The sequence below is a fragment of the Panthera tigris genome, chromosome D4, assembly GCF_018350195.1.
Source record: "Panthera tigris isolate Pti1 chromosome D4, P.tigris_Pti1_mat1.1, whole genome shotgun sequence".
Taxonomy (NCBI): Eukaryota; Metazoa; Chordata; class Mammalia; order Carnivora; family Felidae; genus Panthera; species Panthera tigris.
Window position 1 is genome coordinate 45,194,839 of NC_056672.1, and position 24,341 is coordinate 45,219,179.

General features: G+C 40.1%; 1 protein-coding gene across 2 annotated transcripts in view; it reads right to left on the bottom strand.

Moving 5' to 3' along the window:
* Window positions 1–23,849, bottom strand: part of HACD4 (3-hydroxyacyl-CoA dehydratase 4) — a 36,975-nt gene extending 13,126 nt beyond the window's left edge. Inside the window, exons 1-5 of one of the 2 annotated variants that reach the window (XM_042965281.1) lie at window positions 23,737–23,849; window positions 22,371–22,474; window positions 19,442–19,569; window positions 5,974–6,086; window positions 1,374–1,480 (exon numbers count right to left, since the gene is read on the bottom strand). In XM_042965281.1, coding sequence (XP_042821215.1) covers window positions 1,374–1,480; window positions 5,974–6,086; window positions 19,442–19,569; window positions 22,371–22,474; window positions 23,737–23,765 — 481 coding nt within the window. In that variant the 5' untranslated portion in view covers window positions 23,766–23,849. Of the gene's footprint in view, window positions 1–1,373; window positions 1,481–5,973; window positions 6,087–19,441; window positions 19,570–22,370; window positions 22,475–22,562; window positions 23,662–23,736 lie in introns of those variants that run through there. The other variant, XM_042965282.1, reaches the window with a different exon arrangement.
* Between the last annotated feature and the right edge of the window lie 492 nt (window positions 23,850–24,341).

Here is a 24,341-nt window from a genome sequence, read left to right on the forward strand (position 1 = left end):
CAGTCTTGCCAACTCCATTACAGAAGGAAGTATATATTCCCCTAATATCCTCAAGCTTTTTGCAGGCAGATTAATTATTTAAGTTTTAGTTTTACATTTAAGCTAAGTAACTAGCTTACTTTATATTGTATTCAGTAATTCATTCAGTGTTTATTGAGCATGTATATTGGGTATGTAAGAGAAAGAAAGCAAGGAAACACAGACAACCTCATATCCCCAAGGATATCAGAGGTTACACAGAAAATAGGCATTAATCAAAGAATCACACAAATGTCTAATTACACCCAAGATAGGTCTTGTAAAAGACAGATTCATGATGCTGTACTGGGGGTGGGGGATAGGACTGACTGAGTTGAGAAAGTTGAGGAAGGCTTCCCTGAGAAACTGATGACTGATCTAAAGGTAGAGTCTTTCAACAACAGCCAAACTATGGAAAGAGCCTAAATGTCCATCAACTGACAAATGGATAAAGAAGATGTGGTTTATATATACAATGGAATACTACTCGGCAATGAGAAAGAATGAAATCTGGCCATTTGCAGCAATGTGGATGGAACTGGAAGGCATTATGCTGAGTGAACTCAGTCAGAGAAGAACAGATATCATATGTTTTCACTCATACGTGGATCTTGAGAAACTTAACAGAAGACCATAGGGGAGGGAAGGGGAGAAAAAAAAGTTACAGAGAGTGAGGGAGGCAAACCATAAGAGACTCTTAAGGACTGAGAACAAACTATAGGTGGGGGGTGGGGGGCGAGGGGAAAGTGGGTGATGAGCAGGTAGGAGGGCACTTGTTGGGATGAGCACTGGGTGTTGAATGGAAACCACTTTGACAATAAATTATATTAAATAAAATAAATAAATAAGTAGATAAAAGAAATAAAATAAAATAAAATAAAATAAAATAAAATAAAATAAAATAAAATAAAATAAAATAAAAATAAAGGTAGAGTCTATTCCTGGCAGAGTATGATGCATGGGAGACAGTTAAGTAGGAAAGACAGTCCCGCCAGAGGGAACTGAATTTCTATGCATTAAACATAACCACTGAGTCACTAAATGTTAAACCCCTTTTGGATGAGTACACTGAAAGGTTACAACTCATATAACAAGTTAATGAAGTTAAGGGCCTGTGCTCAGATGTCTTCATTCCTCACCCAATATTTTGTCTACTGAGCAAAGCTGCTGCCCCCTCCAACTTTGTTTCTTAATGCTCGGCTTTTTTGCATCAAGGGAAGTGTGCCAGGAATGATACACTGGGTCAGCTGTCAGCGGTAGCAAAAATAGTAATTTAATCATCAAAAAATTTAGTGAGCCATTATAACTAGATTGCTTTGTCAGTAAGCAACACTGCAAAGTCACTCTTTGCTTACCTTCAGCAAGAACACACAAAGGATAAATCGGCATCCACAGCGTTTGACTGAGCCAGGTCAAGACAGCGTAGGATATTCCTATGACTGACAACATGCTGTAAGTGTACCTAAAAGGAGACAAGGAGCTCATCAACATCATTTCCTGCTGATGTCTGGGAAATAACAAGGGAAGAAAATAGCTTACACTGTAATTGAACACAGAAATACAACTGGAAAGTGCAAAGTCCAAACTTTACTTCCTAGCATTTAAGCAGGAGAAGAGGTTAAAAAACTAATAATAAGGGGAAGGGAACTGTGTCAGTCTGGTTTGTCTCGGGGGGTGGATCATGGATAATTATGGAAGTGAACAAAAAGGTAACTCCTATCCCTCAGTGAATTACAGTTACAAGCTTCCCTGATCAGTGACTTCAATTTCACTCAGAAGCTAAGCCCATTTTATGGAGCACATGGCTAGGTGTTTTAAGACGGACAGACTCGTAAATATCTAGGGGATGAATTTTTAAAATAAAGGTGTGACTTCTAAGTCCGTGTTTGGCATCCCTTTGCCTTGTCGTCTGATCAATTAAAAGAACTGACCTTAGAATCTCGTTTTGGGTGCAGTGGGTAGTTTTACACCTGCCTTCGTGATGTAATAGATGAAACAGCATACATCTTTTTGTTTCTCCAACTGGGCAGTGATTCTCAAGCTTAAGCATACATCAGAATCACCCAGAGGCTTGGTAAAGCACAAATTGCTAGGCCCTCTCCCCAGAGTGTCTCATTTAGGGAATGTGAGGTAGAGCCTGTGAAGTTGTATTATAAACAAGTTCCAGGTGATGCTGGTGTCACTGGTCAGGTATCTGTTTATACTTTGAGAACTACTGGAGTAGGCAATGCATACTATAGCAAAAAAAACAAAACGAACCAACAAACAAACAAAAACCCAAGAAATCTGACACTGAAAACACGGAGAAAACGAAATCTTTCTCCCCTTCTAAGACCCCAACTCCATTCCTCAGAGGCAGTGACCAATGCCAGTTTCTTATGTATTCTCTTAAATAGTTTTGCATTTGCTTATCTATGGGTACAGGTATTATACACCAACAGCGTGAGCCTTCATTAAACATGGCAGGTTATCAAACTTGATTTTTACCAATCTAAGTGAAAAATAGCATCTATTTTTCTTTAAAAAATTTTTTTTATATTTATTTTTGAGAGAGAGGGAGAGACAGAGCGTGAGCAGGGGAGGGGCAGAGAGAGAGAGAGGGAGACACAGAATCCGAAGCAGGCTCCAGGCTCTGAGCTGTCAGTCAGCACAGAGCCCAATGCGGGGCTCGAACTCACGAACCGCGAGATCATGACCTGAGCTGAAGTCGGACGCTCAGCTGACTGAACCACCCAGGCGCCCCTATTTTTCTTTTTAGTACAAAAGTAGATAAGCATCTTCTCATATGTTCAAAGGCCACTTTTAATGAAGTCCAAAGTATCTTTTTTCTTTCATTGCTTGTGTTTTTGGTGTTTGAGAATCCACTATCAAATCCAAAACCATGAAGGTTTACCCCTACGTGTTCGTCTCAGAGTTTTATAATTTTAGATCTTACATTCAGTGTTTTGATCCATTTTGAGTTAATTGCTGTGTATTGTGGGAGGTAAGGGACCATTCAGGTGGACATCTGGTTGTCCCAGCACCATTTGTTAAAAAGACTTTTTGCCCTCCAACAATTGTCTTGGTAACCTTGTCAAAAATCAATTTACTATAAACGTGAGAGTTTAACCTCTGGACTAACAAGTCTATTCTATGGTCTATCCTTATGCCAGTATCACATTCTTGATTATTATTGCTTTGTAGGAAGTTTTCAAACTGAGAAGTGTGAGTCGTCCAACCATGTTCTTCCTCTTCAAGATTGCTGTGGCTATTCTAAGTTCCTTGAATTTCCACACGAGTTTTAAGATCAGCTTCGCAATTCTCTCCAAGCAGCCAGCTGGGATTCTGATAAGGATTGCACCGAATGTGTACATCAGTTTGCAGAGTTTTGCAGTCTTAACAACATTAAGTCTTCAGCCCATAAACACGGGTTATCTTTGTATTTATTTAGATATTTTTAAATTTCTCCCAACAATATTTTATAGTTTTCAAGGGACAAGTTCTACACATCTTTTGTTAAATTTATGCCTAAGTACTTTTTTTTTTTTTGATGCTTTTATAAATGAAACGGTTTTTCTTAATTTTATTTTAGGATAGGCCATTGCAAGTGTATAGAATACAATTGACTTTTGTATGTTGGTTTTGTATTCTACGGCCTTTACCAGTTTACTAGTTCTAATATTTTTAGTGGATTCCTTATGATTTATATACAAAATCATATCACCTGCCAATAGAGACTTCACTCCTTCCTGTCTAATATGATTGCCTTTCACATAATTTTCTTACCCAATTGCCAGAACTTGGCTGGAACTTCCAGTATAATGTTGAACACAAGTGGCAAGAGTGGACCTCCTTGTCTCATTCCTGGGTGTAGAAGGAAAGCATCCATTTTTCAACATTAACAATCACTTGGATGCAGATTTTTTATAGATGCCTTTATTAGGTTGGGCAAATTTCTAGTCCTTGCATTTACAAAAACGTCATTCTAGGGTAAGCTGGGAAGATAATTCCTCCCCAACTTCATAGAGAAAGGTTAGTTAGGTGCTCAGGGATTTCACTTCTAAGTTAGGAGAAATGAAAGTCTTTGTGCACACAAAAACTTGTACATGGATGTTTATAGCAGTATTCCTCATAACCAAAAAGCAGGTCCATCAACTAGAGAAAGGATAAAAAGTGGTATATCGATATAATGGAGTATTATTCAGCCATAAAGAGGAAATACTGGTATGTGTTATAACATGGATAAACCTTGAAAACATTATGCTAAGTGAAGGAAGCCAGTCACAAACGGCTACATACCATATGATTCCATTCATATGAAATGCCAGCAAATTCATACAGAGAGTATGTTAGTGGTTGCCAGGGGCTGAGAGGAGGAGAAAATGGGGACTTTACTGCTAACAGGCTTGGGGTTTCTTTTGAATGCAATGAAAATGTCCTCGAATTAGTGATGATAGTTATACACATCTTTGAATACCCTAAAACCCCCAAATTTTATATTTTAAAAGGGTGAATGTTAAGGTACATGAATTATCTTAATTCTGTTATTTGTTTTTAAAGGCTCAGTGATTTGTCCAAGATTATATAGCAAGTAGTGGAGGTGAGATTCATCCTAAGATCTTCTGTGTTAAAAAGTCCTTCCGGACATCATGATGCTGCTCCCGATGCTAAGTCATTTTGTTCTCTAATGGGTCTAACCGAGCTCATCTGAGACTGAACAGGCACTGAGAAATTCGGGCACAACAGAGAACAAGACATCAGAAAGTCCCAGTCCCAGTCGGGGCTCCTGGTCTCAGGAACGCAAAGTCATGGGCTACAGAAGTCCATGGAATTTGCCCCGACTCTACAAAACTATCAGTTAAAAATGAGAAATAGCTTACACAAATTATATACACAAAGAATTCAACAAAATAGTTCATCCTAACTCACTCTAGGGGCTCAACCTATTATTTAGAAATATTTTAACTCAGCTAGGTTACTGACAATACAATAAACAAAGAATTTACATAACCTCAGCTAAAATGCTATGGCTCTTTTGTTACCTAACCACATCCAGACCTTGCAAGTGGGAGAGGCAGGTCTCAATTGTGAAAGCTGAAGTCGCAGTTAGGACACCTCCCCAAGATGAGCCTCTGAGCAAAGGGGACTGTTCACCCCACTGCTGGTAAAGGTAAGACTAGACCCATCTCTGAGAAGTTTTCGACATAGAAGGAAACTGAAGATCATCTAGAGGAAAAGATTCTTAACCTGAGGTTCAAGAATTCCCAAGGAATCCATAAAATACCTTCAAGAAGTCATTCAAACCCACTGGAATTGTATTCAAAATGTATCCTGGAGACGAAAAGTGTAGCACAGGGAATGTAGCCAATAATACTATGATAATATTGTATGGTGATGGATGGTGACTGCACTTATCCCGGTGAGCACCGCATGAGTAATGTATAGAACTGTCCAATCACTATGTTGTACACCTGAAACTAATATAACATCGTATGTTAATTATACTTCAATAAAAAAATAAATGCATGTGGAGGTGCATTTTTCCCCCCAGAGAGATGAGGTCCTGTATTTAAAATATTCTGGAACTCACAGAAAGCAACTTTGGAAATCCTGACTGGGATATGATAAAAGTCTTGCTTTGCTTGTTAGAGTCACATGGACCAGAGCAATTGCAAGGAATGCCTTTCATTAGCAAACAGCTGTGAGGTTTATTCCAAACTGGTGTTTTGCCAAGTTTTCTGCAGGAAACCTGAATGCGCTGATTTGCTCTTGTAATACCGCAGTAGGTTTTCATTATCTCTGATATGCCCATTATGGAAAGCGCTAAAAATACATTTCCATATCAAGATAAAATAATTTGCAAAGGGGTTATGTTTTTCTCTCTCATTCACAGTAACCAAACGTAGGCGGCTATTACTGGCTGCATTGTAGAAAAGCAACTTGGCTTTGTTTTAAGAGATTATTTTGCCTCCTTACCTAACCATATCCAATAGATTCCAAAAGATGAATAAAACACACACCACGTATTTCTCTTGGACTTCCTCTTGACTGGTGATCACCACAAAGAGGATGATTATTCTCTCTGTGAGCTAACAAAGAAACAGCAAAGTCAAGAATTAGGATCATCTGGTAAGCATGGAGGTAATTTTCTAATTTTAAACACCCCAGTCCCTCTTAAAAGTATGCTTTCACTGGAAATAGGTATACTAAACTGTTAACATAACCTCTGAGGGAGTAGGGTTAGAGGTCCGTTTCATTTCCTCCTTTTTGTTTTTTGCATTTTGTATTCTCCAAATTACATATAACAAATGAAAAGAAAAGAAAACCTGTATTTTATCTGAATCGGGATAGCTCTCCCCCTGCAAGAAAGGCACACGTGTTGTTATTCACTTTGGCAGAAAGCATGGTCCTTGCTCCAGAGGGAAGCAGCGGTAGGAGAATGTGAGGACAGAATTCTGACACGGTGTGAATAATGGTGCCGTTTAAAGTGCTCTGTATGGGAGCACAGGTGAGGGAGATACCTGCCTCGGGAAAGGATCCAGAGAGACTCATGAAGACAGGTAACACTTCAGAGGGATCTGGGAGAAGGGACGGGAGTCTGTCAGGTAGACCGAGTAGGAGAAAGGGCATCCTAGGTCAGGGGAGCAGACTAAGCAAAGAGGCAGAGGTGTGAAAATGCAGGTGTACTGGGGAGTAATGAGAACCCCTGGAGGCTACAGTTGGAGGAAAGTGTGGAGAAGGGAATAATAGGAGATAAAATTAAAAAGGTGCTGGGGCTGGGTTGTGAAGGGTTTTGAATAATGGGCCCAGAAATTTCGATTTCATCTAAGTCATCGTAGCATTTTTTTTTTTTTAAGGGGGAAGAGAAGTAATACAATCCTAACCTTTAAAAGCCAGTGGAAAATGAAAAGAATTCAACATACACATTTTTTTCCAAGTCAGTAAGCATTTTCAAATCATTGAGAATTCACACACTTATGGCTTAGCTCCAATTACTGACCTCAAAACACACATTCTTCTTCCCCAATCTAAATATAACGTGACTTCTTACATTAATACCCCCTGTATAGGCTGCATTTTTTTTTCTTTTTCTTTTTTTTTTTTTAAGAGAACATTTTACTTTGCTTTCAGTGGTAAAAGGAAAATGTACTGGAGATTGAAGGAGCATAGTAGTGATTTAAAGAAGGAGGATTGCTTTATATTTTTCAATAGCTGTCTTTATTTTTGAGGCAGATCTAGGAATAATCTGTGACTTAGAATCATAGGCTTGTTAATCCTGGAAAATCACCTACTGCAGAGAAATCCAAGATGTGCCAACACTGGGCCCACATGCTCTATCAGCATGTTTATGACCGCAGCACTGAGTCAAGAGGGTCTCTGCTTGGCTAAGGGAATTGCATATGATTCATACGTTAGTCCATCTAGAGAAGCTATCTACACAGCTGTATTTATTTTGTTAGTCTTTCTTTACAATGCCCTAGTTTCTTAATTTATATTTACATAAAGAAGTATACTTAACCGCAATTATAATTACCAAATGATCCAAGCTTGCTGTCAGTGACACCCGGCAGCCTTCAGATAAAAGATTTTAGGCGAACATCTGAGGAGCAAATAAGTACTTAGGAACCACCTAATCTTCCGTTTGGTCAGTGCCTGCTAATTAGGAAAATCATCTAATTTCTGATAAAAATCTCAGAAGATATATACACGTGAATGCGTACATAACAACACATATTCCTAATTCTATGGCTCACTACAGAAAGAAAAGACCTAAATACTTCTTGATAAGATGGATCTCTAGGGTCCACTCTAGCCCAATCCTACCTTTTTTACAAATAAAAAACTGGAGAACCAGAGAAGTGACTTGCCCTAGCGGCAGACCTAGAAACATAGAGATCCCGAGCTTTTTGGTTTCCGGAGTTGTAAGCTATCCATGATGTCAGACTGCCCCTTAACTGATGAGTACAGAGGGGGAAATCTCCTAAAACAGAGAATGTTACTGGACAATAGAATTCGCCCTGTTGAGAATCACCACTTGTTACTGATGCAATCCCAATTGCATAGAAATTGGCAATCAACATGCCCCCAAACCCCACAACCACATACACACATATGGAATATGTGAAGACACCTCTTACAACGTCAATTAAATTATCTGATGGTTCTTCAACTCTAACTTGACCATTCGATGACAATACACTGGGAGAATCTAGTTGGAGCTATTCTTAAATTGAGAACAGCCAATATTTACCGTATAATTCGTGTAAGGTTCCAAACATACACCATACCTCATTTAATCTCCACAATGACTCTAAGAAATAAGTGTTTTAATTTTTTTCTGCCTTTTATAAAGGACCTTGCATCTTACAAAGTGAAAGTGACTTGCCTACAGATCTGGGATAAAAATCTAGACGACGTGACTCTAAATCCCTCGTTTTGAAGCACAAAGACATTTTCCCCCTTGTCATTTCATGGGCTATCCTCATGCCTAATATCCAGGTTATAGTCTATTCTTTCAAAAAGCCTCTTTTCAAATTTTTTTTTTAATGTTTGTTTATTTTTGAGACAGACAGAGCACAAGCCTGGGAGGGGCAGAGAGAGAGGGAGACCCAGAATTCGAAGCAGGCTCCAGGCTCTGAGCTGTCAGCACAGAGCCCATGAGGGGCTGGAACTCACTAACTGTAAGATCATGACCTGAGCTGAAGTCGAATGCTTAACCAACCGAGCCACCAGGTGCCCCTCAAAAGCCTCTTTTAGGGGCACCTGGGTGGCTCAGTCAGTTAAGCATCTGACTTCGGCTCAGGTCATGATCTCACGGTCCATGAGTTCGAGCCCCGCGTCGGGCTCTGTGCTGACAGCTCGGAGCCTGAAGCCCATTTCAGATTCTGTGTCTCCCTCTCTCTCTGCCCCTCCCCTGTTCATGCTCTGTCTCTCTCTGTCTCAAAAATAAATAAACGTTAAAAAAAAATTTTTTTTTAAAAGCCTCTTTTAAAAAGTTAAACTTAAAACAAGAACCTCCTTGATATTCTAAATCAACACCAAACACTTTTGAAGACTAGACTTTTTAATTTATTACTTACCTTTATGTATAATAATTTGGCCAGTTATTTGGAGCTTTACACCTGTGAGAACTTAGCACTTCATCATTTTAAACAAATCCTAAGAGAACATGACTAATTACTAATGGTTTTTTAATGTTTAGCATAGCTCAAACCAGGTAGAATAAAAGCACCATTAAAAAAAAAAAAAAAAAAAAAAAAAACAACCAGTAACTTCGGCCAAATGAAACATTGTCATAATGTGGTATACTCAAAAAAGTATGGTAACTATAAAATAAAAATACTTTGCATTTTTATGTTCTATTTGGGAATCCTAAATTCCAAGTTAAGCAGTGACTAAAACTAAGTTGTGACTATAAATGGCAGCTTTAGTTATCAACTATTCCCTCTATAGAGAGAATTTCTAGAATTAAAAGTAGCAGAAAAAGAAATTAAGAGAACAATCATGTTGGGGCGCCTGGGTGGCTCGGTCGGTTAAGAGGCCAACTTCGGCTCAGGTCATGATCTCGCAGTCCGTGAGTTCGAGCCCCGCGTCGGGCTCTGTGCTGACAGCTCAGAGCCTGGAGCCTGTTTCGGATTCTGTGTCTCCCTCTCTCTGACCCTCCCCTGTTCATGCTCTGTCTCTCCCTGTCTCAAAAATAAATAAAACGTTAAAAAAAAAAAAAAAACAGATCATGTTTACAATTGCACCAAAAATAACAAAACATCTAGGAATAAATGTAATCAAGGAGATAAAGGTAAAACTATAAAACACTGATGAAAGAAATTGAAGATGACACATAAATGGAACGGTATCCCACGCTTACTGATTAGAACCAGTATTGTTAGAATGTCCACACCACCCAAAGCAATCTACAGATCTAATGCAACCCCTATCAAAATGCCAACAACATTTTTCACAGAACTAGAATAATCCTAATTTGTTTTTTTAATTTGAGAGAGCACACGAGTGTGGCAGAGGGAGAAAGAACCTTAAGCAGGCTCCACACTCAGCATGAAGCCCATGTGGGGCTTGATCCCATGACCCGGGGATCATAATCTGAGCTGAAATCAAGAGTCAGATGTTTAACCGAGCCAACCAGGTGCCTCAACGATCCGAAAATTTGTAAGGAACCACAAAAGACCTCAAACAGACAAAGCAACGTTGAGAAAGAAGAACAAAGATGGAGGTATCACATTCCCTGGTTTCAAGATACATGACAAAGCTGTATTAGTCAAAACAGTATGGTACTGACACAAACGACAGAGATATAGATCAACAGAACAGGAGAGCCTGGAAATATACCCACACATCTCTGGTCAACTAATCTAAAACAAAGTAGGCAAGAGGACACCGTGGGGAAAAGACAGTCTCTTCAACAAATGGTACTGGGAAGATGAGACAGCTACATGCAAAAGAATTAAACTGGACCACTTTTTTGCACCATACACAAAAATAAACTCAAAATGGGTCAAAGACCTAAACGTGAGACCTGAGGCCATAAAAATCCTAGAAAAAAACATAGGTGATAATTGCTTTGACATCAGCTATAGAGATGTTTTTCTAGATAGGTCTACTCTGGCAAGAGAAACAAAAGTAAAATTAAACTATTGAGACTACACCAGAATAAAAGACTTTTGCATAGGGGAGGAAACCATCAGCAAAAAGTAACCTACTCAATGGGTGAAGATATTTGCAAATGCTATATCCTATAAGGCATTAATATCCAAAATATATAAATAACTTATACAACACCAAAAATACACCAAATAATCTGATTAAAAACAAGCAGGGGACCCAAATAGACATTTTTCCAAAGAAGATATCCAGATGGCCAACAGACACATGAGAAGATGCTCAACATCCCTAACCTAATCATTAGGGAAATGCAAATCAAACCCACAAGGAGATATCAATCAGTCAGAATGACTAAAATCAAAAACACAGGAAATACCAAGTATTGGTGAGGCTGTGGAGAAAAAGGAGCATCGGTACACTGTTGGTGAAAATGCCTGTGGTGCAGTCACTGTGGAAAACAGTATGGAGTTTCCTTAAAAATTCAAAATAGAAATACCATATGATCCAGTAATTCCACTGGAATTCCATTTACCCAAAGAAAATGAAAACACTAATTCGAAAAGATATACACACCCCTATGTTTATAGTAGCATTATTGACAATAGCCAAGATATGGAAACAACTCAAGTGTGCATCCATAGATGGATAAAGAAGAGATGGGGTGTGTGTGTGTGTGTGTGTGTGTGTGTGTGTGTGTGTGTGTGTGTGTACACGTATATAATGGAATATTACTCAGCCATTAAACAGGACAAAATCTTGCCATGTGCAACAACATGGATGGACCCAGAAGATACAATGCTAAGTGAAATAAGTCAGAGAGAGAAAGACAAACACCATATAATTTCACTCAAATGTGGAATTTAAGAAACAAATGAAGAAAAAAAAAAGAGAAACAAAAAAAACAGACTCGAATACAGAAAACAAACTGGTGGTTGCCAGAGGGGAGGTGAGTGGGGTGATGGGTGAAAGAGATGAAGGGGATTAAGAGTACACTTAGAGTGATGAACACTGAGTACAGAACTGTTGAATCATACTGTACATCTGAAATATAACACTACGTTTTTGAATTTTTTTAAGTTTATTTATTTTGAGAGACAGAGCAGAGGAGGGGCAGAGAGAGAGAGGGAGAGAGAGAATCCCAGGCAGGCTCCATGCTGTCAGCACGGAGCCCAATGTGGGGCTTGAACTCACGAACCGTGAGATCACGACCTGAGCTGAAACCAAGAGTCGGACGCTTAACCGACGGGAGCCGTCCAGGCGCCCCAACACTGTATGTTAATTATATTTCATTTAAAAAAGAAATAAAAATTAGCCTCAAAGACTATTATTTTACTAAATAACCCAAACTATTTCCAACCTATGAATTTCTGTCAAGAACCTTAGAAGCAGATCTTTAATGTGTTCAAAACCATCAATTACTTTCTTCTGTAAGACACAAACGTTGACATAATTTTATTTATATATATTTTTGTTTATTCATCATTCGTCATACTTATTAAGTGCACTGTTCTGGATCCTGGGAGATCTAGCCATGAATAAGACCAAGGCCCAGCCCTCAGGGTATTTATATCCTACTTGGTAAGATATACAATAAGCACATTTAGAAGAGTTGAGAATTCAAGACAAATAGCCTAAATCCAAATTTTCACTCCACCATCCACAATTTATGTGGACTTCAGTCATTTATTTAACTTCTGTGTTAAGTAATTACACTGGAAATAATAACTAGTATTAATATTATATAGTAAATATTTAGTATAAGGTTATTGTGAAGATTAAATTAGTTAATGCACATGGACTTAGAAAACTATTTGGCACATATAAAGTCCTAAATTGGGGCGCCTGGGTGGCTCAGTCAGTTGAGCATCCGACTTCGCCTCAGGTCATGATCTCGCGGTCCGTGAGTTCAAGCCCCGCGTCGGGCTGTGTGCTGACAGCTCAGAGCCTGGAGCCTGTTTCGGATTCTGTGTCTCCCTCTCTCTCTGACCCTCCCCGTTCATGCTCTGTCTCTCTCTGTCTCAAAAATAAATAAATGTTAAAAAAAAAAAAATTTTTTTTAAAAGTCCTAAATAAATGTAAGCTATTATTAATAAAATAAATATAATTTAATGTAGTGATTAGTACATTAAGGCTATCAGTGAAAGGACGCCTGCATGGCTCAGTCAGTTAAGCATCCAACTCTTGATTTCAGCTCAGGTCATGATCTCACAGTTTGTGGGATCGATCCCCACATTGGGCTCTGCACTGACAGCACAGAGCCTGCTTGGGATTCTCTCACACGCTGCCCCTCCTCCCTCAAAATAAATAATCTTTTTTTTTTTTTTTTTAAAGACTATCAGTGAATAAAAAAGGCGAATCTCAGCATCTTTAAAATTATACTATAAATATAGTTTTTTAATGATCACACTGAAGAACTGCATGGATCAAACGCAAAAAAAAAAAAAAAAAAAAAAAAAAAAGGAAAAACCTAAAATCCTACCTACAGAGTGAACTGTGCCATTCATTCCCAGGAAGATTCAACATTGAGAAGGTCAGCCTGACACAGTCTCCAGGACAGTTTTATCTCCAACAACATAAACCTGATCTCAACTCAAAAGTGGAAAGAAAATCTGTGATTTCATGGAAAACCAGATTATTTAATCCAGCAATGCAAAAACGTACCTGCCACACAGCTAAAAAGAAATCAGGGTGCAACTTGGCAGTCTTCCGAAAAGGGTTTACTTTACAATACTCTGTTGGCATTTCCTTCATGTTTGTTCGCAGAATCTAAGACTGTGTGAGATCCTTGGAGGGATTTTTGACCAGCAGACGCTTGCTTGCCCTTATCAGGAATGGGAGGGGATTATTAGTAAATGTAACAATGGTTTTTGCAATTTAGGTTCACAAATGGAAGTTTTGTAGGCACAGGAATTTGAGGAATTTCCTGGTGTTTTGATTTATAGATTTTTCATTTTGTAAAATGAATACATGTGCAGCAGTGTTTATTGCAATGCAAAGGAACAACGCAGAGTTTAGACTTTTTAATTCGATTTTATATGGAAGTCTTTGAATTTCAAGCATTTCTCAAAATGCAAAGGAGTAAATTGGATTACTCTGAGGGTTTCCTAAAGGCATATCAGTCTAATGTCCTGATACAAAGGTTAGTTTTGTGGAGATTTTCCCCTCTCCTGGAGTTGAGACATCCAGAAGGATCAATAAAAACCTTTCTCAGGCTTCTGCACAAAGTCAGAACAAAGTCCTTCAAAATCAGTATTTCAGGGTTGGTAGTGTTTCCACACTATGAAAACCAAGCTATTTTGATTACCTCTATTGAAATAAACGAATTTCTCAATTCAACTTTTTAAATTTAATTTAATTAATTAATTTATTTATTTATTTTTTACCAAGCTAAACATGGGGACTCTTTTGGGAGGAAGGGGTTGGAGAGGAGTAACGCCTAGTTTTATATTCACTTATATTATCATGTGTTAAAATAGTTCTGTGTTTCTTTTGGACCTTTTTTATTTTCCCATTTTATAAATTAAAAGCATATTTATATGTTTTATATATATTGTATTTATTATAAAATTAAAAGTTTACTATATTTCTCTATATAACTTTTTTTTAATATTTATTTTTGAGAGAGAGACAGAGACAGAGCACAAGCAGGGTAGGGGCAGAGAGGGAGGGAGACAAAGAATCCAAAGCAGGCTCCAGGCTCTGAGCTGTCAGCACAGAGCCTGACATGGGGCTCGAACTCACAAACTGTGAGATCATGACATGGGCCAAAGTTGGACGTTCAACCAACTGAGCCACCCAGGAGCCCCTTCTCTATATAATTTTAATTGACATGTAATTATTTCCAAAAAGGATGTCTTTAAGCAACGATTTATTTTATAGGTTTGCCTTTTACTCCTAAAGTGTGTTTTTTTAAATATATAAAATTTATTACCGTTTACTGTATTTAATGTATATTGTGTATTTTGAAAATACATAAAACATTTTATTCCGTTAAATTATTTTAGTCTTATTGTCAATGGGTTTCCTCCCCTTTTGCAATTGTGTGTGATTCATAATGGCTTTTAGAAATTCGTAATGGCTTTTCCCTATCAAAATAAATACGTGTGTATACAACATCCAGAAATGCACAGAACAAAACACGGAACACAAACACACCTTCTATAAACCCACCACAATCATTTGATACATGGTTCAGTTAAACTCTCCTGTTGCTTTATGAAATCACTTATCTTGAGATTTTGGAAGACCAGTTTCCCAAAAAGATAATTCAGTCGTCACTTAGTCTCGCAAAGGTAACGGCCAAGTGACATCACAAATTTGTGGACGTGTTTTTCAGCCCACTGAAAGCAGTTGCACACCAATGCATTTTTCAAGATGCTATATGCAATCAGCTAGGCTAACGGTGGAAAGAAGCTTAGCCACAATCTTAACTACAGTTTCTTCACTTAAAAAATGGGGAAACAGGAAAACCAAGAATGATTACACAACCTTAGAGTTTTGTTTGGTTATTTTAAAGCAGGGGCCTCCCGAGTCATCTCATAATGAGGGAATTCTTCTAATTGTCTGCAGAGCTCAAATGAAGGAAGGGGGTAGAAAATGAAACTTTGAATATGATGAGACGGATTTTCAAAGCTTTTTCCAACACCAGGTCTATTTGGAAAACTATAGAAAAGACAGTAAATGAATACCACAAATAGAGGACAGATAAAATCTGAAAGAGATAAAAAGAGGAAGGCAAACAATCACAACAAAAATTAATAGTAGCCCAGGATGAAAATGGTAGCTGTCTTCCCTCATGTGGTAAATCCCTCACTTGTCATCCCTCCCAACAAAAAAGACTTAAAAATCATTTGAGCCCCATGAACAGCAGACACTGCAAATCACTCTGAATAAAAAGATTCAATGTAGATTTGCCTTTTTTTTTTTTTAATTACCAAACCAGGATATAGTTTGATTACACGGACCATAGTTCTATAATTAGATCACATTAGATTAATAGTGAATACAAGCACATTTAAATAGTCTGGAATTTCTGGAACTCCAAGACATCAGATTTCTAAGCTGCATAATAATTTCTATAACTAGGCAAGCCTACATAATTTTGGAAATCATAAAAAAGGTGCACATTTTCTAGGCACAATTAAGGTGCTCTGTTTTCTTTCTTACAAGTCTACTTATCCCGTGTCTCACTTGTATGCCTTACAATGTCAATAACTAAAATAACATTACTCTTAATTTTGAAAGTGCTGTTTCACCATGAAACTGATATTAGCCAATTTAGCCTAAGAAAGTAAAAAGTCCAAAAAATATACACCAAAGAATACCAAAAGAAAGTATGCCAAAAGAAAACATGACTTAGACTTTCAACGAGCTTGGTCATCCTCCAGGTAAAATAATTCCATGATAGACTACAACTTGCATTCAACCTGGATGGTTAATTCTGTTCCCTAAAATTAGCATGATGGAATGTTGGAACTATAAACATTGTGTTAGTTAACGTATAATAAACATCAATAACTCTTGTTCCCAAATATGCTGCTTCTGGGACAGACATGTACTCCTTTTTATTTTGTAAGGAAATACAGTTAAGGGAAGTCCATCTAGGTCTTGGCTAGCTGACTACTCTGTTATTAGGAGTCAAGGCTCTAAATATTATCCTGACTTTTATTTTACATTTGATATTTCAACACTTAAAATGTCTTCATCTTAACACTATTTCTCTACTTTTATTTAATAAGTAAAATTTAAAATCTCCCATAAACTTATAATGCTGAGTTCTTAACAGCCTCTTTAGGATTACAGTCCTATTTCCATCTTTTAAGCTTTCATGGTATTTTTTTTTTTCTCTCTCTCTCTCACCTTACCAGCAATAATTTCCTATACTAGATCTCCACCCGTGAATTTCTCACCTTCGCTTCCACCGGCCTTTAAAAAGGAACATGGCCATCTAGAGCTAAAGATACAGTAGAGGAAACAAAAAATAGCTGAACAAATGGCAATAGCTCCCAGGTATTCTATTCTAGTGCTAGGAAATTATCTCACCTGTTTTTTCTGTTACTCCAAGAGATACAAGTTACTTTCACATCACTTGAGAAAATGATTCAGAACAATTGGTTCTGAACAATTGGTTCAGAACAATTTTTATGTTTTTTGTTTGTTTTTGAGAGAGAGAGACAGAGTGCGAGCAGGGGGAGGGGCAGTGAGAGGGAGACACAGAATCCAAAACAGGCTCCAGGCTGAGCTGTCAGCAGAGCCCGACGCAGGGCTCGAACCCACGAACTGTGAGATCATGAGCCGAGCCGAAGTTGGACACTTAACCGACTGAGCCACCCAGGCGCCCCAACAATTTCTGTTTAAATCCATACGACTGGTTTCTACTCCTGAAACTACTATTACACTATATGCTAGCTAACTGGAAGTTAAATAAAAACTTGACATAAGAAAAAACAAATTATAACAACTAGTAAGAGCTAGAAGTGGGATTTGAATCCAGGTCTGTAGGATTCCCAAGTCTATGATTAGATGCTATACTAGATAAACATATATCTCTCCTTTCCATTTGTATTCAGTAAAAGTGGCAGAAAGAACAAGAAATGGCTAAGTATTCTATTCTTTCGATATGGGTGAGGGATACTTGTTTTTTCTGTTTGGATCATTTACACTTTGCCAGATATTTTGTGTGGTGTCTTTTTCAACAGCTCAATGACTGTGGATATGATCCCACAGTGAAAGGCAGAGGAACCAGGTGTCAACCCAAGTCTGAATGACTCCAATCCTAGGACTCTCCTCTGTCCTACACTGCCCAGGGTGGTGGCACAGTGAGCATGGGAAGTGGCTGGAAAATCTGTCCCTAAGACAGGATCACTAAAGTGTTGCACAGACCAACAGCGTCATTGTCCTGAATGTTTCCAAATGGCTCTTCTAACCACGTAGGGTCTTAGAATGAGGTGGGGGTTTTTGTTTTGTTTTGTTGTTTGTTTTTTATAGAATTCATATTAGTGACTTGGGTTGCAAGTTTGCAGGGGTTTGCTTTTTAATTGCTAGCTTTAAGTCAAGGGAGGCTGAAACAGTACAAAGTATAAAACAGATTCTGTAAGACTGATAATGTGATTAAAACCACCCTGCAGAACCATGCTCATGAATTGGAAGAATCAGTATCATTAAAATGTCCCAACTATCCAAAGCACAGATTCAGCGCAAACCCTATGAAACTACCGTGAGCATTTTCACAGAACTAGAAACAGTAATCCTAAAATTTGTATGGAACCACAAAAGACCTCGAATAGACAAAGTAGTCTTGAGGAAGAACAACACAGTGGAGGTATTACAATCTCAGATTTCAAGATATACAACAAAGCTGGAGTAATCAAAACAGTATGGAACTGGAACCAAAACAGACACACCCGGCAGTGGAACAGAATAGGGAGCCCAGAAATAAACCCATGATTATATGGTCAATTAATCTTAGACAAAGGAGGCAAGGATATCCAATGGGGAAAAGACAGTCTCTTCAAAAAATGGTGTTGAGAAAATGAGACAGCTGCATGCAAAAGAATGAAACTGGACCTCTTTCTTAAACCACACACGAAAACAAACTCAAAATGGATCAAATGAGACCTGAAACCACGAATATCCTAGAGGAAAACATAGGCAGTAATCTCTTAGACATTAGCCTTAGCAACATATTTATGCTTCTGTCTCCCTATATTGTAAAGGGAAACAAAAGCAAAATTAAACTACCAGGTCTACACCAAAATAAAAAGGTTTTGCACAGCTAATGAGACCATCGACAAAACAAAAAAGCAATCTAGTGAATGGGAGAAGATACTTGCATGTGAAATACCTGAGAAGTTAGTAACCAAAATGTATGAAGAACTTAGACAACTCAACACCAAACAAACAAACAAACAAACAAACAAAACCCTGGTCCAATTTAAAAATGGGAAGAGGACCTGAATAGACATTTTTCCAAAGGAACCAGAAGGATGGCCTACAGACACATGAAAAGATGTCCAGCATCACTTACCATCAAGAAAAGGCAAATCAAAACCACAATGAGCTATCACCTCACACCTGGCAGAATGGCTAGAGTCAAAGAGACAAGAAATAACACGTGTGGGCAAGGATGTGGAGAAAGGGGAACGGTTGCTGGGAATATAAATTAGTGCAGCCACGATGGAAAACAGTATGGAGGTTCCTTAAAAAATTAAAACTAGAAATAACATATGACTCAGTAACTCCACTACTGGGTATTTACCCAAAGAAAACAAAAACACTAATTTGAAAACATATATGCACCCCTATGTTTATTGCAGCATTATTTACAATAGTTAAGATATGAAAGCAATCCAAGTGTCCATCCATAGACGAATGGATAAAGAAGATGTGGTCCACACCACACACACACACACACACACACACACACACACACACACACACACACAGGAATAGTAGCCATGAAAAAGAATGAGATCTTGCCATTTGCAAGACCATGGATGGAGCTAGTGGGTATTATTCTAAGTGAGGTCAGTCAGAGAGAGAAACACAATACCACATCATTTGACTTACAGGCGGCACCTAAAAAACAAATGAACCAAAAAAAAAAAAAACAAAACAAAACAAAACAACCCCAAACAGACTCTAAAATACAGAGAGCTAACTGATGGCTACCAGAGGAGAGCTGGCTGGGGGGATGGGTGAAATAAATACAGGAGATTAAGAGGTTCAAACTTCCGGTTATCAAATAAGTCACAGGAATGAAAAGTACAGCATAGAGATTACAGTCAATAACATGGCTAAAAAATAAATAAATAAAACCACCACCTACCTGCAGAAACCTAGGAAGGAGATGGTTTGGTTCAATGCCGACACATATGTGCAGCAACTCCAAGAGGGAAATGGATTGGCAAACGCGCATCACAAGACCGATAGCATAAAAAGTGTCAACCATGGAATCTGCGTCAGGGAATTAAACAGAGATACAGTAAGTAAAAACTAGGTCATAACCCAAACCTATGTAGCACTTTGAAATAAAAATCATTGCACAGGTGAGAAATTTCCTAAACAGCTACTAAATTGCTAAGAATACTATGCCACCAGGGTGCCTGCGTGGCTCAGTCGCTTGAGTGCCAACTCTTGATTTCGGCTCAGGTCACAACCCCAGGGTTCTGGGATTAAGCCCCGCATTGGGCTTTGCACTGAGCATGGCGTCTGCTGAAGATTCTCTCTTCAGGCATCTGGGGGGCTCAGTCGTTTGAGTGTCCAACTTCGGCTCAGGTCATGATCTCGCGGTTCGTGGTTCGAGCCCCACGTCGGGCTCTGTGCTGAGAGCTCAGAGCCTGGAGCCTGCTGCAGAGTCAGTCTCTCTCTCTCTCTCTCTCTCTCTCTCTCTCTCTCTCTGCCCCTCCCTTGCTCATGCGCACTCGTTCTGTCTCAAAAATAAAAACATTAAAAAAAACTTCTCTCTCTCTGCCATTCTCGCTCTTGCTCACACACATTCTCTCTAAAATAAAAAAAGGAATACTATGCAACCAAAGAAAGCACTTCATATCATAATACATCTTAATTGTTCCTCTTCCAAAAAAAGAAGTAAAAATCTGCAAAAGAAGGATCATGGCCAAAGCTATATGATTTATTCCCTATATTGTAAAGCAATTCCTGCATAAAAGCAACCTGGTAGAATCTAGACTATATCAAATGTGAACAGGTTGGAGGTAAGCTTATTAAAGAAGCTGGCATATTCACAATGTTTCCATGGACAAGAAAATGACAAAGATGAGAAAAATATTTCAGAGAAGCTTTATGGAAAAGGCATTAATAATGTGATATTAAATAATGTGTATCTAGCGTTTGCATCCTATACATACTTGGTTGGTGCTTTCTGGATCTTTGTTAGAACTTGGGCCTCTGGTGGGGATTTCTGGAGTTGCTGAGAGCCCTTGCTGCGTTTGGAGAGAACTGAAATAAGAGGGAAAACAACCCTTCCTCTAAATAGGATAAATCTGTTGGTTTAAATTCTAAAATGAAATCCCGCTGTGTTAAGAAACACCTAGGGAGGACTTTTGGGCCTTTACTGTCCCGTGATCATTCACATGACGATAATCTATCGAGCACTGAGGGCTGCTCAACGGCGCCATGAGGTGAACACTATTATCATCACCCCCATTTCACAGATGATGGCTGAGGCAGACAGCCTCATGCTCTCATCCGCTGCCCTGCACTGGCTACAACACAGCATTATCAGTCACACAGCTCCGGGACAGGAAAGGTAGCAGGTGTTACCATTCAGGTGATTAGATTGCTATTAAGCTACTTACTATAATTTATACACGGATTCAGGAATTGCACCGAACCCCCACTTGGTTGTTTTCAGTCTGCTTTCCATATGAATGGTTGTGTGTCTTTAATAAGTAGCTTCTATAATTACAACAGCAGGATAATAATTAAGAAATAAACACACTGGTGACTAAAGCAATTTTTCCCACTGGAAGGGCCAGGCAGGATAAGAAAGAGTTCATTGCCCACCGCTTGGGTTTTCCTCTGCTTGAAGACTCCCAACATTCATAGATGAAATTCAAGCCTTAGGCTGTATCTTTGGAGGCCGCTGAAGGCAAGACTTTAACTACAGATTTACAGTAAGAAAACGGCAACATCGGGGCGCCTGGGTGGCTCCATCGGGTGAGCGTCCGACTTTGGCTCAGGTCATGATCTCGCGGCTCATGAGTTCGAGCCCCGCATCGGGCTCTGTGCTGGCAGCTTGGAGCCTGGAGCCTATTTCGGATTCTGTGTCTCCCTCTCTCTCTGCCCCTCCCATGCTCATGCTCTGTCTCTGTCTCAAAAATAAACATTAAAAAAAATTAAAAAGAAAAAAGCAACATAAAACAGGTTTGGTAACCCCAGAATTAAATTTCCTTATGATACACAAGTCTGAATTGATGAGCACAGCAGGACTTTCCCCGGGGTATATTCTAGGTGTTTGCTTTTAGCTGAATCCAGCAGCTCAAACGGTCAGCTTTTAGCTGAATCTTGCTCAAACGGTCAAGTCACCCAACATTTGTACACTGTGATGACACTTACCCACGTGGGGATGGAGCGTGAATGTTATTTTGACAGCCACTTAGTGATTCATTTTTTACAAATTGAAGCGCTCGTCAAAACCTTTACTTTTGAGAAAACTGGAGGAAACTTACGACTTAAACCATTAATACCAACTCCCATATAGATGGCGAGTCATCTAGAGATGTGTCATTTATTTCGGGACACATTACTCCTGAAGGGGACCAAAGAGAACCCTGGGGACTGTAAGTTTGTCTCTCACTTATTAGTAGTCTCCAGTTACCTTAAACCTGGGGGATAAGAAAACAAGGGAAGAATTTGGTGAATTCCTGATTTCCCTGCACAAAATGTTATACTGGAATTTACAGATTTCCTCAAGCCCCCTCAAATCCACTAAGGTTTGCTGCAGAACCAAAAAGGAAGAGTGAAATGGCATGCCCCAATGGCATGTCTGTGTTTTCAGGGCGAATTGCCTAGTCAGAGGGAAGCCAAATCCCTTTCCCTCATCTTACCTGCCCCCTTCTCCAAAAAGGCTTGGTTTCTGCAATAGGAAGCAAGGTTACTGAAAAATGTGGTTACTAAATTTCAGAGCAGTGAAGGATATTAGGTGAAGTTCACAGAAGTTAAAATATTAATATAAGCAGGACTGGGTGAAAACAAGGATTCAAAGTTAAAAATCCAAAACTGTTTTGGAGTTTTACCTTCTCCAAATGAAAAGAATCGGACTGTCATATTGGTAAATATCCATGAGTGGCCACAGAACTGGATTAGGTAGTAGATGAAAAGATAGGTGTTCTTTCTATACCTATAGATACAGGAAAATACCATTAAACACTTCCTTCATCATCCTTTCAGCATTATACACACATCTCTTAACTAGCCTATTGGCCCACCTGAGCAAGAGAAAACTATTCCAGAGCAGTCTTTAATTTAGTTGCCTCTGTAATGCACAGCAGATTGTGAAACGCCCCATAGCATGCATTATCTGCTAAAAGGAGTGTCTTTGGTTTGCTTAAAGCCAAATATGGTTCTGTTTCAAAATTCACTTTAGCTTTGAGGAAGTTCTAACCTTGCTCTCACGAAGGAATAAAAGGAAGTGTTGCAAAGATGACTCTGAATATTTGGGGGAGAGGGAAAAAAAAAAAGATGGTGAGGGCTTGATGTGCCCCACGTGTTGCTGTAGCTGGGCCTGCTCAGTGCAAAACCTGAAATGACTGGTTTAGGGTTACAAGAGGGGGAGTGGTGATGGTGGCATTTCCAAAGGGCGGATCATTCAGTAGTTGGCCATACCCGACTTTTGAATGTATTACGTGATGGGGGTCAGCACCCCGCTACTGCCTATTGTATCTGCAAGAGCAGATCGTTCCCTTCGCCAGACACACATAGAAAGCAGTTTAGTGGCTCCGGCCAGAAAAGGGAAGTCAAGCTGAGTTTAAAAATGGGTTGCTGGGGAGATGACTAAGGGATGATTGACAGATACAGTTTGAGGTAGTTAGGCAGAGCATTGTTTGAAGTGTGCCCGAGGGTTCAGAAGGGTGGTGGGAGTGGCCCTGCCTGTATAGACAAGGATCTCTCCTCGTCGGAGGTGTGAAATCTCTGAGAAAGAGAGCAAATAGGCTGGGAAGCAGATACAGTGTAGCTTGCCGACAGGCATCCAACAGATGAGGAGGGGGTGGGGAAGAAGGATCCCTTCTTAAAGCTGCAAAAGAATCACCTGGAGTGTTGGGTAAACACTCACATTCCCCAGGCTCTACCCCCAGTACCACTGAACCAGTTTCTCCGGAACTGGGCCCTGGAATCTACACGTGCGATAGGTGTTTCTGCAGCAGGTAGACCTAAAAACCTCCCCGCAACGCTGGGTCTGAGAAAGTAAGGAAAGGACTCCGGGTGGGCGGAGGGGGGAGAGAAGAAAGCACCCAACCAGCTAATGCCCGTCCAGAGCTCCAGGGCGTGCGGGGCGCTGGGCCGCGCAGCGCCGCGCTGCCGGGGGACGCGGGGGGATGGAACCCCGCCCCTGGCGCCCCTTCACCCGCGCTCCTCGCCTCCCGCCGCGGCCGAGCGCCCTACCTGGGCTGCAGCCAGGCGGGCAGCGCCATGGGTGTCACGGGCCGCCGCCGCCAGGCCCTCCAGCACCGTCAGGGAAGGAGCGCCCGCCCGGGAGGGGCGGCCCGGCGGCCAAAGCCCGGCCCGGAAAGGCGGGGCCTCGCCACACTCAGCAATTTAAAAAAAAAAAAAAAAAAAAAAAACACCAAACCCTAAGGTCTTGCTTTGGGCCAGAGATGAAAGTCAAGTTCCTCAAGTTCCCGCAGTGGCTAGAGCGCGCTGTCCCGCGAGTGCCCGGCGGGGGCGCGGCACGCGCGCGAGCTTGGGCAGGCCTGGCGGCGGCCGGAGCGCACCCACGGGGTTCGCGCAGCGCCTGCCAGGCCTTGCTAATCTTTGGATGGACCCTTCGTTGCAGCTGCGTGGAAATTAATGGGGCCTCTCCCCCAAATGCCAAAGGCTGCACCGGTCCCAGGTGGGCGCCTGCCTCTCTGATTACCCTCACCTGTGAGAGCCCGTCAGCTGTGGGCACGCTCTCCCTAACACCTTCTTTTCAGCCAAGGGGCCTGATGGCTCCAGGAAGAGGCATCCTTGCCCTCTAATCTTCCCCCGGGTCTTCGCAGATGTTTGCA